Source organism: Molossus molossus, unplaced genomic scaffold, assembly GCF_014108415.1.
Source record: "Molossus molossus isolate mMolMol1 unplaced genomic scaffold, mMolMol1.p scaffold_m16_p_4, whole genome shotgun sequence".
NCBI classification, from domain to species: domain Eukaryota; kingdom Metazoa; phylum Chordata; class Mammalia; order Chiroptera; family Molossidae; genus Molossus; species Molossus molossus.
Window position 1 is genome coordinate 43,440,304 of NW_023425377.1, and position 16,702 is coordinate 43,457,005.

General features: G+C 40.2%; 1 protein-coding gene across 6 annotated transcripts in view; it reads left to right on the forward strand.

Moving 5' to 3' along the window:
• The window catches only part of RAPGEF6 (Rap guanine nucleotide exchange factor 6), a 234,376-nt gene that overhangs the window by 9,598 nt on the left and 208,076 nt on the right, over window positions 1-16,702 (forward strand). The window contains exon 1 of one of the 6 annotated variants that reach the window (XM_036281924.1): window positions 2,461-2,481. The exons of 3 other annotated variants lie outside the window; for them this stretch is intronic. In XM_036281924.1, the coding sequence (XP_036137817.1) occupies window positions 2,476-2,481 (6 nt within the window). In that variant the 5' untranslated portion in view covers window positions 2,461-2,475. Of the gene's footprint in view, window positions 1-2,460; window positions 2,482-3,554; window positions 3,575-8,007; window positions 8,052-16,702 lie in introns of those variants that run through there. 2 more of the 6 variants (XM_036281947.1, XM_036281925.1) reach the window with 2 other exon arrangements.

Here is a 16,702-nt window from a genome sequence, read left to right on the forward strand (position 1 = left end):
GCAGGAGGCGGCCGATCGATGTTCTCTCTCATTGATGTTTTTATTTCTCTCTCTCCCTCTCCCTCTAAAAATCAATAAAGAAAAAAACTAATGTTTGTCAGAAACATCACAGAGAAATAGAGATAAATGCCAGTTTTGATTTCTTATGTTCTATTTTTTAATATATGTTTTTTCTTTATTGATTTGAGAGGGAGAGAAAGATAGAAGCATCAGTGAAAGAGAACATTGATTGGCCGCCTTCTGCATGCCCTCCACTGGGGATTGGGCCCACAACCTGGGCATGTGTCTTGACCAGGAATCGAACTGGCGACCTCTTGGTGCATGGGTCGATGCTTAACCACTGAGCCACACTGACCGGGTCACTTTTCATGTTTTTAATCAAATTACTTAAAACTTGTTAGGCAAAACTTTCATGCTCAGGTAGGTGCTAATGTAATTGCCTACTTATCGTCAGAAGAAGTTTGTGGGTTTTTCCCCCCCCAAAAAAAACTAGCGTATTTTTGCTACTAAAAGCTAAAGAGGGGCTAGGACTAAAAGAATGTAAAATTTAGTGTTCTCGTAATTATTTATTAATCTGTTTCAGATTTAGAGTTTTGGTCATTAAATGTACATTTGTAGACGTTTTTAAAGAACTTTCAAAAGAGCATCATTGTACTGAGAGACATTTTTGAGTGAGTCACTGTGTATTTATATCTCTGAGGGTGGCAGCACAAAGATTCTGTTGTTGTTTTTCTACAGCAGATGCACATTCAGAGGGTTCCTGGAAAAGTAAACACTTATTTATACTTCTGGGGCCCTTTGACCTTTATTTGTAACCATAGCTAGATGCAAAGGGAATGTTAGATCTGGATGGGACCTTTATTAGACAACATCTCCTCTAGGCACCTCATTTTACATGTATTGGAGATTCCCAATTTGAGAGAACATTTTGGCCATCCAGAAATTTATACACCATAAGGTTTTGTTTCTGAGAGATGGGGAACTTTCCTAAGAGAGAATTCTGCAAAGAAGAGCAGCCAGGCATGATGTTACTGTGTAACAAAGGGTTTTGGAAGGGTTGGAGTGATTGTGAGCTCTGTAACATTGTGGTTATCATTTGACTTTATCTTGGACCAGCCTGTGTAGATGTCTGGCTGTAAATAAAACTGAATAAGCCACATTATTAAGAACTTGAGGCTGTGGAGGCATAAGTTGCCATATTTGATGTTTCTTCATTACCAGACGTTCTTCACTACTTTACCATAAATTGAAAGTACAGCAGCTGGAGGGCATATGGCAGAGACAGCGAGCCTTGTTGGACAGCACACTTACTACATAGTGGAATTTAGCAGTATTGCCTGTATTTTGTTTGTGAACACATAGTATATATAGCACTCCCAGAAATACTTCATCTGGTGAGGTCAAGAGCTAGTGAAATGAGCCCTAGCCAGTTTGGCTCAGCGGTTAGAGCGTCGGCCTGCTGTCTGGAGAGACCCGGGTTCGGTTCCCACTAAGGGCACGTACTGCGGTTGCAGTTTGTCCCCGGCCCTGGTTGGTCGTGCGGGTGGCAGCCACTCGATGTGTCCCTTCACATCGATGTTTCTCTCTCTCTTTCCCTTCCTCTCTCTCCCTCCCACTCTATCTGTACAAAAAATGGAAAAATATCCTCGGGTGAGGATAAAAAAAAAAAAGAGCTAGTGAAATGAGTTGCATACAGATAAAGGAACTAAACTTGAAAGAGATAAAGTGTCTTACTCAAAGTTACATGATTCATCAGTGACTTTTTTTTTTAATTACAGTTTACATTCAGTATTATTTTGTATTAATTTCAGGTGTACAGCTTAGTGATTAGATAATCATATACTTTACAAGTTTTCCCCCAATATTTCCAGTACCAAACTGGCACCATCATAGTTATTACAGTATTATTGACCATATTTCCTATGCTGTACTTTACATCCCCATGACTGTAACTACCGGTTTGTACTTCTCAATCCCTTCATCTTTTTCAACCAGTTCCCCAATTCCCCTCCCCTGTGGCAACCATCAGTCTGTTCTCTGTATCTATGAGTCTGTTTCTGTTTTGTTTATTTGTTTATATAAATCATATGGTATTTGTCTTTCTGTGACTTATTTCACTTAGCATAATACTCTAGGTCCATTCATGCTATCAAAATGGTAAAATTTTACTCTTTTTTTTTTTAACGACAGTAATATTTCATTGTATATATGAACCAGAGATTTTTTGTTTGTTTGTTTTTTTATCCATTTGTCTACTGATGGGCACTTGGGTTGCTTCCATAGCTTGGCTATTGTAAATAATGCTGCAGTGAACACAGGGTTGCATATATTTTTTTCAATGATTGCTTTGGGTTTCTTCAGATATACACCCAGAAGTAGAATTTCTGGGTCATAAGGCAGTTCCATTTTAAACTTTTTGAGGAACCTCCATACTGTTTTTCACAGTGGATGCATCACTCTGCATTCACACCAACAATGCAGGTGGGTTCCCTTTTCTTTACATCTTTTCTAACACTTGTTTGTTAAGATGATAGCCATTCTAACCAGGTGTGAGGTGATGTCTCAGTGTGGTTTTATTTTGCATTTCTCTGATGATCATAAGTGACTTCTTCAGTTCATTAGATCCCCACTGTTTTCTCTTTATCAGAACAACAAACTAGATTATATTTTAAGCTTTGAACTTTTGTTTTATGTACTGACATCTGTATAAATGCCTGATATTTTCCAAAATAAATGCCTTTGTTTAATTTTGCCTGTGGTGTATGAAGTACTTTAAGGTGCTGTGTAATTGTAATGGGAGTTTCTAATTCTCTAGTTTTATGTAGAGTAAGAATAGATATGCTAGATGTATGATTTCTCACATCGTTCAGCTTATACTTTTTTTTTCAGAGGATGGTAGCCTATACTAGTTTGGCTCCTTAAAAGTATTCAACTAATATGAGAAGGCTTCATCACAGTAGATTTAATTTTTATTTTGTTTTGTTTTGTTTTGTTTTGTTTTGTTACACATGTTTCTCCTTTTTTCCCCATTGACACCCTCCTCCCAATCCCGGCCCCGCTCCCCCCGCATTGTGTCTATGTCCCTTGGTTACACATACATGCATGTAAGTTCTGTGGTCTATCTCTTCCCCGCCCCCCCTCCCCCCAGCCCTCTCTTCTGAGGTTTCTCCATCTGTATCCCACATCTATGTCTCTAGTCCATTCTGTTCATTGGTTTGTTTTGTTCATTATATTCCACAAATGAGTGAGATCATGTGCTATTTGTTTTTCTCTGATTGGCTTATTTCACTTAGCATAATACTCTCCAGGTCTCTCATTGTCGTCTCAAAGGATAAGATATCTTTTTCTCTTACATTGCATAGTATTCCATTGTATATGTGTACCACAGCTTTTTTGTCCACTCATCTATTGATGGACACTTGGGCTGTTTCCAGATTTTAATGATTGTAAAAACTGCTGCTATGAACATAGGTGTACATATCTTTTTTCTGATTGGTGTTTCAGGCTTCGTAGGATATATCCCTAGAAGTGGGATCACTGGGACTAATAGCAGTTCGATGTTTAACTTCTGAAGGTAACACCATATTGTTTTCGACAGTGGCTGCACCAGTCTGCATTCCCACCAGCAGTGTACTGGAGTCCCCTTTTCTCCACACTCTTGCCAGCACTTGTTTGATGATTTGTTGACGGCAGCCATTCTGGCTGGTGTGAGGTGATATCTCATTGTTTTTTTAATTTCCATCTCTCTGATGATTAATAACGTTGAGCATTTTTTCATATGACTCTTGGCCATTTGTACATCCTGTTTGGAGAGGTGTCTATTTAGGTCCTCTGCCCATTTTTTAATGGGATTCTTTGTCTTCCTTTTGTTGAGTTCTATGAGTACTCTATATATTTTGGAAATTAACCCCTTATCTGATGTGTCATTGGCAATTATGCTCCCCCATATAGTGGGTTGCCTTTCTATTTTGATGCTGGTTTCTATTGCTGTGCAGAAGCTTTTTAGTTTGATGTAGTCACATTTATTCATTTTTTCCTTTGATTCTTTTACCTTAGGTGTTGTATCAGTGAAAATTCTGCTGTGTGATGTCTGAAATTTTGTTGCCTACATTTTCTTCTAGGATTTTTATGGACTCACGAGTCACATTTAAGTCTTTTATCCATTTTGAGTTTATTTTTCGGTATGGTGTAAGTTGATGGTCTAGTTTCATTCTTTTGCATGTAGCTGTCCAATTTTCCCAACACCGTTTATTAAAGAGGCTGCCTTTACTGCATTGTACGCTCTTGCCTCCTTTGTCAAATATTAATTGAGCATATTGCCTTGGGTCCATTTCTGGGTTCTCTGTCCTGTTCCCTTGGTCTATATGCCTGTTCTTGTGCCAGTACCAGGCTGTTTTGATTACGGTGGCTTTGTAGTATAATCTGATATCTGGTATTGTGATCCCACCCACCCACTTTGTCCTTCTTTTTCAAGATTGCTGTGGCTATTTGGGGTCTTTTTTGGTTCCATATAAACTTTTGAAGTATTTTTCTAGTTCTGTGAAGTATGTCGTTGGTATTTTGATGGGCGTTGCATTGAATCTATAAATTGCTTTGGTTAATATGGACATTTTAATGATGTTACTTCTTCCAATCCATGAACAATGTATGTGCTTCCACTTTTTTATATCTTCCTCTTTTTTTTTTTTTTCAATGTCCTGTAGTTTTTTGCAAATAGGTCCTTTACTTCTTTGGTTAAGTTTATTCCTAAGTATCTTAATTTTTTTGCTGTGATGGTAAATGGGACTGTTTTTTCAGTTTCTCTTTCTGTGAGTTCATCATTGGTGTATAAGAATGCCGTCAATTTCTTGACGTTAATTTTGTATCCTGCTTCTTTGCCAAATTCATTTATGAAATCTAGTAGATTTTTGATGGAGTGTTTAGGGTTTTTTATGTATAATATCATGTCATCTGCAAATAATGACAGTTTCACTTCCTCCTTTTCAATTTGGATCCCTTTTATTTTTTCTTCCTGTATGATTGCTGTGGCTAAGACTTCCAGTACTATGTTAAATAAGAGTGGCGAAAGTGGGCATCCCTGTCTTGTTCCAGATATTAATGGAAATGCTTTTAGTTTCTGCCCATTGAGTATGATGTTGGTGAGTCATGCTTTTTTTTTTTTTTTATCAATTTAGCTACTCTGTGTCTTTTGATCAGAGCATTTAATCCATTTACATTTAAAGTTATTGACGTGTTACTCTTCCTATTTCTTCTGCTTATTACAGCAGTCCTGGTTTAATGCTAATATTCCCTTAGCCTTTTTTTTTTTGTCTGGGAAGGTCTTTATTTCACCTTTTATTTTAAATGATAGCCTTGCTGGACAGAGAGTAGTCTTGGATTTAGATCCTTGTTTTTCATTACCTTGATTACTTAATGCCATTCCCCTCGGGCCTGTAGTATTTCTCTTGAGAAGTTGGCTGATAGCCTTATGGGGGTTCCTTTGTAGGTAACCTGTTGCTTATCCCTTGCTGCCTTTAGGATTCTCTCTTTAATTTTTTGTATTTTACTTATTATGTGTCTTTGTGTGGTCTTCTTTGGGTTCTTCCTACTTGGGGCTCTGTGTGCTTCTGAAATTTTTATGCCTATTTCCTTTATCAAGTTAGGAAAGTTTTCTGTCACTCTTTCTTCAAATATATTCTCTAACATTTGCTCATTGTCTTCTTCTTCTGGAACTCCTATAATGTAGATGTTGTTATACTTTATGTTGTCCCACAGTTCTCTTAGGCTGTCTTCCTGGTTTTTTTGTTTGTTTGTTTTGTTTTTGTTTTTATTATTGGTTCTCTGATTGGGTGATTTTTTCTACCCTGTCTTTTAATTCACTGATCTGGTCCTCAGCTTCCTCTGCCCTGCTGGCTATTCCTTCCAATGTGTTCTTTATTTCTGGTATGTCATTCTTCATTTTCAATTGGTTGGTTTTCAACATTTCTATATCTTTGCTCATGCTTTTGATCTACCTAGTGATTATTACTCTGAACTCTCCCTCTGATATCTTGCTTAATTAAATATTATTTATTTCTATTTCTGCACAATTATCTTGTTCTTTCATTTGGAATTTGTTTTTTTGTTTCTCCATTTTGGCTGTCTCAGTGGGCTTTGGAGCCTGCCAAATTTTCCTTGTGGGTGTTGGTGTTCTCCTGGTTTTGGCTTTCTCTGCTGGGTTTGGATGAATGTGGGAGGGCCCATGGTAAACACTCATGTGGTCTTACTTTTCTGGGTAGATTTGCAAGCTAAGGAAAAGTTCATCTGTCTTCTAGCTATTTGCCTGGAGGCTATTTTCTCAGTTACCTGATGAGACTCAGGTGGGACTGTTGCTTGCTAATTTAATTTAGATGTTAATGAGCCTTTATTTGTGTTTCTCTGGCCTATCCTGGTGGTGTTGGGTTCCCATGGGAGTGACCATTGCTTCTTCCCAGGCCTCTGGGAAGTGGCTTTTTGAATAATATGGCTACTGTCCTGTGAGGGAGTTATTCATAACAGAACTCCCAGTGTCCATCCGTCCTGAGCCAGGGTGCCCTGGACTCTTTCCACTTTGTTCCAGTCTGCCTTCCCTCTGCTGGAGTCCAAGGTGAGTGGCTGTAGCTGGTTTGGTGCTTTTTTAAAAACCCTCGCTTCTCAGCAGGAAGAGTTAATACAGTTCTCTGCTGCTGTCTGTGGGCTCCCAGCCCGCCACTATGTGCCCCCGCAATTCCTACCAGGCTTGATTTGGCATCCCTAGTTGTACTGGTTCTCTATAGCTGCTCTTCAGTTGGCTTTTCCCCATGATTTGCCTTTATTTTAGTTGTAATTCCAGTTTGGTCCTGGGAGACGGACTATGTAGCTTCCATTCACTCTGCTGCCATTTTTCTAATCCCCAGTTTTTTAAGAAAAGAATTTTAGTCCGGTCGGTGTGGGTCAGTGGTTGAGCGTCGACCCGTGCACCAAGAGGTCGCTTGGTCAATTCCCCATCAGGACACATGCCCAGGTTGTGGGCCTGATCCCTAGTAGGGGGCATGCAAGAGGAGGCCAATCAGTGTTCTTTCTCATTAATGTTTCTGTCTCTCTCCTCACTTCCTCTCTCTAAAAAAATCAGTAACGGAAAAATAATTTTTTTCCCCCCAAGAAAAGAGTTTAGGCGTGTCACAAGTGCCCAGTGGAATTTGGATTATGTATGAGCTTCTTAAGTGATTCTGAGGCAGAGTAGAATACATACTCTTTTTGAGAAAAATTGCCTAATCAGTATTTGTGTGTTAAATATTTTTGTTCCTTTGATAGTTTATTTTGCTTATTAGAATACACATATAAGTGAAATCACGCACTTTTTTCTGACTGGATTATTTCACTTAGTGTAATGCTCTCCAGGTTCATCTATACTGTTGCAAAAGGTAAGATTTCCTTTTTTAACAGCTGAATCTTAGTCCATTATGGAAATGTACCACAGGTTTTTCATCCACTCATCTATTGATGGGCACTTGGGCTGTTTCCAAATCTTGTCTATTGTAAAAAAATGCTGCAGTGAACATAGGGGTACATCTAGTCTTTCAAATCAGTGTTTTGAGTTTCTTTGGATATATTCCCAGAAGTGTAATCGCTGGGTCATAAGGTAGTTGTATTTTTATTTATTTTTTGTTTTGTTTTATATCCTCACCCAAGGACATTTTTCCATTTTTTGTTCAGATAGAGTGGGAGGGAGAGAGAGGAAGAGAGAGAGAGAGAAACATCGACGTGAAAGGGACACTTCGAGTGGCTGCCACCCTCACAACCAACCAGGGCCGGGGACAAACTGCAACCGAGGTACATGCCCTTAGCAGGAACTGAACCCGGGTCTCTCCAGACCGCAGGCCGGCGCTCTAACTGCTGAGCCAAACCGGCCAGGGCGGTAGTTGTATTTTTAATTTTTTGAGCTAACTTAATACTGCTTTCCATAGTGGCTGCACCATTCTGCATTCCCATCAGCAATGCACAAGGGTTCCCTTTGCTCTGCATCCTCAACCAACACTTGTTTGTTGATATACTGATGACAGCCTTCCTGACAGGTATAAGGTGAAAATCTTATTGTGTTTTTCTGATGATTGGTGATATTGAAAATCTTTTTATATGTCTGTTGCCCATCTATATGTCCTATTTTGAGAAGAGTCTATTCAGGTCCTTTTCCCTTTTTTTTTTTTTATAACTTTTCCCTATTTTTATTAATTTGTTTTTGTTACAGATGTTCCTCCTTTTCCCCCCATTGATACCCTCTGCCCCATCTCCCCCTCCCCATCCCCAGCTTTGTTGTCTTTATCCATTAGTTATGCATAAATGCATGTAAGTTCTGTGGTTTATCTCTCCCCCCGCCCCCCAACACCCCCTGTTCTGAATTTTGTCAGTCTGTACCCTACCTCTATGTCTCTGGGTCAGTTTTTTTTTTTTTTTCCTCACCCGAGGATATTTTTCCATTTTTTGTACAGATAGAGTGGGAGGGAGAGAGAGGAAGGGGGAGAGAGAGAGAAACATCGACGTGAAGGGACACATCGAGTGGCTGCCACCCGCACGACCAACCAGGGCCGGGGACAAACTGCAACCGAAGTACGTGCCCTTAGCGGGAACCGAACCCGGGTCTCTCCGGACCGTAGGCCGACGCTCTAACCGCTGAGCCAAACTGGCCAGGGCTCTGGGTCAGTTTTGTTCATCAGTTTAGTTCATTATATTCCACAGATAAGTGAGATCATGTGATAATTTGTCTTTCTCTGCTTGGCTTGTTTCGCTTGGCATAATACTCTCCAGGTCCCTCCATGTCATCTCAAAGGATAAGAGATCTTTCTTTTCTTACAGCTACATAGTATTTCATTGTGTATATGTACCACACCTTTTTTATTCACTCATCTACTGATGGACACTTCGGTTGTTTCCAGATCTTAGCTATTGTAAATAGTGCTGCTGTGAACATAGGGGTACATATATTCTTCTGATTGGTGTTTCAGGGTTCTTAGGATATATTCCTAGAAGTGGGATCACTGGGTCAAATGACAGTTCAATTATTAACTTTTTGAGGTAACACCACAGTGTTTTCCACAGTGGCTGCACCAGTCTGCATTCCCACCAGCAGTGTACTAGAGTCCCCTTTTCTCCACACCCTCTCCAGCATTTGTTGTTTGATGATTTGTTGATGGCGGCCATCCTGACAGGTGTGAGGTGATACCTCATTGTTGTTTAATTTGTATCTCTCTGATGATTAGTGATGTTGAGCATTTCTTGATATGTCTCTTGACCATTTGTATGTCCTTTTTGGAGAGGTGTCTATTTAGGTTCTTTGCCCATTTTTTAATTGGGTTTGTAGTTCTAACTGAATTGTTTGAGCACCCTTAAAGTCATTGCTTTGGATTCTTTGACAAATTGCTTTCTTCCATAATATGTAGTTCTTTCTCTGGTGATTCCTCCTTTTCTTTCATTTGGGCGAAAGTGGGCATCTCTGTCTTGTTCCTGTTCTTAAGGAGAATGCATTTAGTTTTTGCCCATTGAGTATGACGTTAGCTGTATGTTTTTTATATATGGCCTTTATTATGTTGAGATATGATCCCTCTATTCCCACATTGCTGAGCATTTTTATCAGAAATGGGTGCTGGATTTTGTTGAATGCTTTTTCAGCATCTATTGATATGATCATATGGTTTTTTTTTTTATCCTCACCCGAGGACATTTTTGCATTTATTTTCAGATAGAGTGGGAAGGAGAAGGGGGAGGGAGAGAAACATCGATGTGAGAGAGACATACTGAGTGCTTGCCACCCACAGAACCCCAACCAGGGCCAGGGACAACCTGCAACCGAGGTACATGCCCTTCGCGGGAACCGAACCCGGGACTCTTTGGTCCACAGGCCGACACTCTATAACTGCTGAGCCATAGTGGCCAGGGCTGATATGGTTTTTATCTTTCATTTTGTTTATGTGTGTATGGCATTTATTTGCGAATATTGTATCATCCTTGCATCCCTGGGATGAATCCCACTTGTTCATGATGAATAATATTTTTGATGTAATGCTGTATTTGATTTTCTAATTTTTCTTTTCCCTCTCCCGAGGACATTTTTACATTTTTTGTTCAGATAGAGTGGGAGGGAGAGAGAGAGAGAAACATTGACGTGAAAAGGACACATCGAGTGGCTGCCACCCGCATGACCAGCCAGGGCCGGGGACAAACTGTAGCTGAGGTACGTGCCCTTAGCGGTAACCGAACCCGGGTCTCTCTGGACCGCAGGCCGATGCTCTAACTGCTGAGCCAAACCGGCCAGGGCTGATTTTCTAATATTTTGTTAAGGATTTTGACATCTGTGTTCATCAGGGATATTGGCCTGTAGTTTACTTTCTTTGTAGTGTCTTCATCTGGTTTTGGAATTAGGATTATGCTGGCCTCATAAAATGAGTTTGGAAGTGTTCTGTCTTCTTGGATTTTTTTGGAATAGTTTGAGGAGAATGAGTATTAGATCTTTGAATGTTTGGTAAAACTCCCCCATGAAGCCATCTGGGCCTGGGCTTTTGTTTGCTGGGAGTTTCTTAATTACATCTTCAGTGTCCTTTGTTGTTATTGGTCTGTTCAAGTTTTCTATGTCTTCTTGCTTCAGTTTTGGGAGGCAGTGTGTTTCTAGAAATTTGTTTATTTCTGCTAGATTGTCCAATTTGTTGGAATGTAATTAATTGTTCCTAGTATGTTTCGATTATCCTTTGTATTTCTGTGCTGTGGGTTGTTATTTCTCCTTTGTTTCTAATTTTGTTTATTTGGTTTCTCTCTCTTTGTTTCTTGATGAGTCTGGCTAAAGGCCCATTGATTGTGTTTACCTTTTCAAAGAAAAAGCTTTTTGTTTCATTGACCTTTTGAATTGTTTTTTTTCTTAGTCTCTGTGTTGTTTATTTGTGCTCTGACCTATATTATTTCCTTCCTCCTACTAGCTGTGGGTTTTTCTTTTTGTTTACTTTCTAGTTCTTTAAGTTGTAGGATAAGAAAGTCAATTAGGAATTTTTCCTGTTTCTTGAGGTAGTCCTGTAGTGCTATGAACTTCCCTCTCCAGACTGCTTTTACTGTGTCCCATAGATTTTGTGTCCCATAGTTGTTGTGTGTTTGTTTTCATTGGTTTCCCGGAAGTTTTTTATTTTTCCTTAATCTCATTAGTACCCCTTTGGTTAATAGCATGCTATTTAGCCTCCAAGTGTTCGAATGTTTTTGTGTGTTTTTATTGTAATTGAGTTCTAGTTTCATGCCAGTGTGACCTGAGAATATGTTTGATATGATTTCAATCTTCCTGAATTTGTAGAGACTTGCTTTGTGTCCTAACATGTGGTGTATGTTTGAGAATAACCCATGTGCACTTGAGAAGAATGTATATTCTGCAGCTTTAGGGTGAAATGTTCTGTAAATATCAATGAAGTTCAACTGATCTAGTTCGTCTTGTAAGGACTCTATGTCCTTGTTAATTTTTTGTCTAGAAGATCTATTCAGTTATGTCATTGGGGTGTTACAGTCACCCACTATGATCTTATTGCTATTGATTTCTCCCTTGAAGTCCTTCAGAAGTTTTTAAAATATATTTTGGTGCTCCCTTATTTGGTATGTATATGTTTACCAGGGTTATATTCTCTTGTTGGATTGATCTTTTTAATATTATGTAATGACCTTCTCTGTCTCTTATTATGGCTCTCGTTTTGAAGTCTATCTTGTCAGATATGAGTATTGCTACACCAGCTTTTTTTTCATTTCCATTAGCTTAGAAAAATTTTTTTCCATCCCTTCACTTTCATCCTGTGTGATTCTTTTGTAGTGAGGTGGCTTTTTTGTAGACAGCATATATATGGGTTGTGTTTTCTTATCCAATCAACTACTTTATGTCTTTTGATTGGAGCACTTAAGACATTTACATTTAAGGTTATTATTGTAGGTATTAGTTGCCATTTTAATTTTATGCCTGTGTTCCCCCCCCTTCTCTCTCTCTCTCTCTCTCTCTCTCTCTCTCTCTGTTTCTTCTTCTTACAACAGTCCCTTCAGCATTTCTTGCAGTGCTGGTTTGGTGGTGGTAAATTCCTTTAGCTTTTTTTCTTTTATTTGTGAAGCTCTTTATTTCTTCTTCAATTTTGAATGATAGCCTTTCTGGATAGAGTATTCTTGGATTCAGACCCTTGCCTGCATTACTTTGTTCACTTCATGCCACTCCCTTCTGGCCTGCAGCATTTCCATTGAGAAATCAGCTGACAGTCTAATGGAAGCTCCCTTGTAGGTAACTTTCTGTTTCTCTCTTGCATCCTTTAAGATTCTTTCTTTGTCTTTAACGTTTGTCATTTTTATTATGATGTGTCTAGCTGTGGGTCTTCTGGGGTTTATCTTGCTTGGGACTCTCTGTGTTTCCTGGACTTGTGTGACTTTTTCCTTCACCAGTTTAGGGAAGTTTTCTGTCACTATTTTTTCAAACAGGTTCTCTATTTCTTTCTCTGGTTCTTCTTTTTCCGGTACCACTATAATGCAAATGTTGTTACGTTTTGTATTGTCCCACAGCTCCCTTAAACTCTCCTCCTGCTTTTTAAACATTTTTTCATTTGCTGCTCTATTTGGGTGTGTTTTTCTTTTCTTTTCTTTTTTTTTTTTTTTTTATCCTCACCCGAGGACATTTTTCCATTTTTTGTACAGATAGAGTGGGAGGGAGAGAGAGGAAGAGATAGAGAGAGAGAGAAACATCGACGTGAAACATCGAGTGGCTGCCACCGCACGACCAACCAGGGCCGGGGACAAACTGCAACCGAAGTACATGCCCTTAGTGGGAACCGAACCCGGGTCTCTCCGGACCGCAGGCCAATGCTCTAACCGCTGAGCCAAACCGGCCAGGGCTGGGTGTGTTTTTCTACCTTGTCTTCTGAGTCACTGATTTGGTCTTCAGCTTTTTCTGATCTACTATTGAACCCTTCTAAGGTATTTTTCATAACAGTTATGTCATTCTTTATTTCCTGTTGATTTTTATGAATAGCTTCTACCTCTTTTTTTAAGCTGCAGTAGTTCCCAGTGAGCTCTTCATAATTCTTATTAAGTTGCTTGTAGTTGTTACCAAATTGTTTGAGCACCCTTAAAATCATTGCTTTGAATTCTTTATTTGACAAGTTGCTGTCTTCTATTTTTTGTAGTTTCTTTTCTGGTGATTCCTGTTTTTCTTTCCTTTGGTTGTTGTTTCTTTGACTCCCCATTTTAGCTGTCTGGTAGCTCTAGACCCAATGAGGGATGTTTGGATGTGTAGGCAGTTCACTATATAGCAAATAAGGCTACTGTGCCTCGCAGACTATTCTGTTGCGTGTTACCTCTTGCCTTATGTGGATCCTGGAGGATTGACTGCTGGGGGCTGGTATTTGTGTGTCCTGGTAGGTGCTGCTTTTGGATCACATGGGCCCCTCTGAAGCTGTGTTCTCTGCTGGAGCTGCACTCCCTGGCCACACTGTGGGCAGCTGGGTAGCAAAGGCCCCTCTTGAGCCTCCACTCCCCGCTGGTCCCGTGGGCAGCTGTGTTGCACAGGCCTCACTGTGGCCCTGGCTCCCTGGCAATCTTATGGGCAGTTGGGGTTGTACAGGCCTCGTTTTATCCCCAGCTTCTCACTAATCCCATGGGGAGCTGGATCTCATAGTCTCTTCTGGAGACCCGGCTCCAAACCTATCTTGTGGGCAGCTGGGTCACACAGTCTTCTCTGGTGCGCCAACTCCCCACAGGTCCCATGGGGAGCTGGATTGCACAGGCTCTTTTTGAGCCCCAGATCCCCACCACTCTTGTGGGTCACTGGGTCGCACAGGTCCCACTGCTAGAGTCTGGGGAGTGCTGCTGCCCAGTGGGGCTCAACTCCTGCTCAGCCTTTGCTGTAGTTTTTGGGGATGGGTCTCTGCTGCTGGTCTGTGCTTCTGTTGCCTGGGGATGGATATCTGCTCCCCAGCCTCTGTTGCTGGGAGTATATCTTGACTCTGATCCAGCTGCTACTGTGGGGGATGGAGCTGGGCTCCCTGTCTGTTGTGGTTTGCGCAACAGGCACCTTGACAGCTTTGCTACTGTGCGCTGATCTGTGTTGACACAGGGTATCCACTAGTCTGATGGTGCCAGGTGCACTGGTGGGCTCAGGTTGCTGGGCCCTAACCGTTCCCCCTTCTTCCTCCCAGGGAATACCCAGGGTCTTCCGAAATGGTGAGACCTTCCTGAGGCTCAGGGGAAAATGCCCTGAAGAGCCGCTTGCCATGGTAGCCGGCTGCTCCCAGTCCACAGCACAGGAACCTTCTGCTACACGTCTCTGCACTGCACGAGCTTGGTCGTCCACCTTCACATCCACTCATACTCTCTCACACACTAGCTAACTCTCTCATGCACTCACGCTCCCTCTGGTTCTGCCTGCCACCGTCTTCTTCTTTTTTTTTTTTTTTAAGTCATTTTCTTTATTAATATTAGAAGGAGAGGGAGAGAGAGATAGAAACATCGATGGGAGAGAGAGATGGAAACATCGATACAATAGAACATCAGTTGGCTGCCTTCTGCATGCCCCCCACTGAGGATTGAGTCCCCAACCTGAGCTTGTCCCCTGACCAGGAATCTAACCGGCGACCTCTTGATTCATGGGTCCTTGCTCAACCTCTGAACCACACCATCCAGGCTCTAGCTGTTTTTTTTTTTCATTTATGCAGTTTTAAATGGGATTGTTTTCTTAGTTTTTCTTTTTTTAAAAATTGTTATCGATTGATTGATTTTTAGAGAGAGAAACATTGATTTGTTCCATTTATTTATGCATTCATTGGTTTTTCTTGTATGTGCCCTGACCAGAGATCAAACCTGCAACCTTGGCATATTGGGATGATGCTCTAATCAACTGATCTACCTATTCAGGACAGTTTCTCTTTATTTTACTTTATTATTGGTGTATAGAAATGCAGTTGAGCTCGGCTGGTATGTCTCAGTGGGAGTGTTGACCCATGCACCAAGAGGTTGCTGGTTTGATTTCCGGTCAGGGCACATGCCCAGATTGTAAACCCAGTGTCCAGAGGGTGGCATGCAGGAGGTAGCCAATCAGTGTTCTCTCTTATTGATGTTTCTATCTTTCTCTCCCTTCTTTTCTCTAAAATCAATAAAGAAAAAAAAATTAAAAACAAAAAATAATTTAAAAAAAAGAAATGCAGTTGATTTCTGGATATTTATTTTGCATCTTTCTACCTGACTGAATTCATGTATGAGTTCTAGTAGTTTTTGGTGGAATCCTTAAGATTCTCTATATGCAATATCACATCTGCAAATAATGATAGTTTTATTTCTTTAAAACTCTTCACTGGAGGATATTAATTAATATGAAAGAGAGAGACATCGATGTGAGAGAGAAACATTGATTGGTTGCTTCCTGTATGCACCCTGGCCAGGAATCAAACATGCAATATGGATATGATATACCCTGACCAGGGATTGAACCTGTGACATTTTGGTGCATGGGAATACTTTCCAGCCAACTGAGCCACATCTGCCAGGGAGACAGTTTTGCTTCTCCCATTCCAGTTTGTATTCCCTTTATTTTTTCTTCTTGTGTGATTGCTGTGGCTAGGACTTCCAGTACTATTTTGAATAAGAGTGGTGAAAGTAGACATCCATGTTTTGTTTGCCTGATCTTAAGGGAAGTGCTTTTAGTTTTTACCCATTTAATATGATGTTGGCTTGGTTCTGTCATATATGGCCTTTATTACTTTGGACTATCTTCTCTCTAGTCCACTTTGCTGAGAGTTTTTAGTATAAATGGGTTCTGTATTTCTTTTCAGATGCTTTTCTGCATCTATTGATATGATCCTGCGATTTTTCACCCTTCATTTTGTATATGTGGTTTATCACATTTACTGATTTGTGGATATTGTACCAATCTTGCATCCCCGGAATAAATTTCAGTTGGTCATCTGTGTATGATCTATGATCTTTTTAATGTATTGCTGGATTCAATTTAATACACACACACACACACACATATACTTTTATTTTAGCGTTGACAGTATTACAGATGTCTTCTGTTTTCTCGCTTTGTGCCCCCATCCCCCCCAACGATTTGTTATTCTTTTCCTTACATCCATACCTCTGGACCTGTTTTGTTCATCAGTTCATTCTGTTCTTTAGATTCCACTTTTAAGTGAGATCATGTGATATTCGTCTCTTTGTAACTTTCTTATTTTGCTAGTCTCCAGTTCTATCCATGCTGTCTCAAAGGATAAGAGATTCTTCTTTTTTACTTGCTAATATTTTTTTTGAGGATTTTAGGCTCTGTGCTCACCAGGAATATTGGCCTACAAGTTTCTTTCTTTGTAGTATCTTAATTTGATTTTGGTATTAGGATAATGCTCACCTTGTAAAATGAGCTTGGTAGTCTTCCCTCCTCTTCAATTTTCTGGAATAGTTTGAGAAGTATAGGTTTTAGTTTCTCTTAGAATGTTTTGTAAATTTCTCCTGGAAAGACATCCTGTATAGGGCTTTTGTTTGTTGGGATTTTTCTGAGTACTTCTTCAATTTTATTGGTTGTGATCAGTCTATGCGGATTTTCTGATTCTTCCTGATTCAGTTTTAGAAGATTGTATGTTTCCAGGAATTTGTCAATTTGACCCAGGTTGCTGGTGCCCCAGCCTTATTATTTTTCTTAATCCTCACCCCAGGATATCTTTCCATTCATTTTCAGACAGAGAGG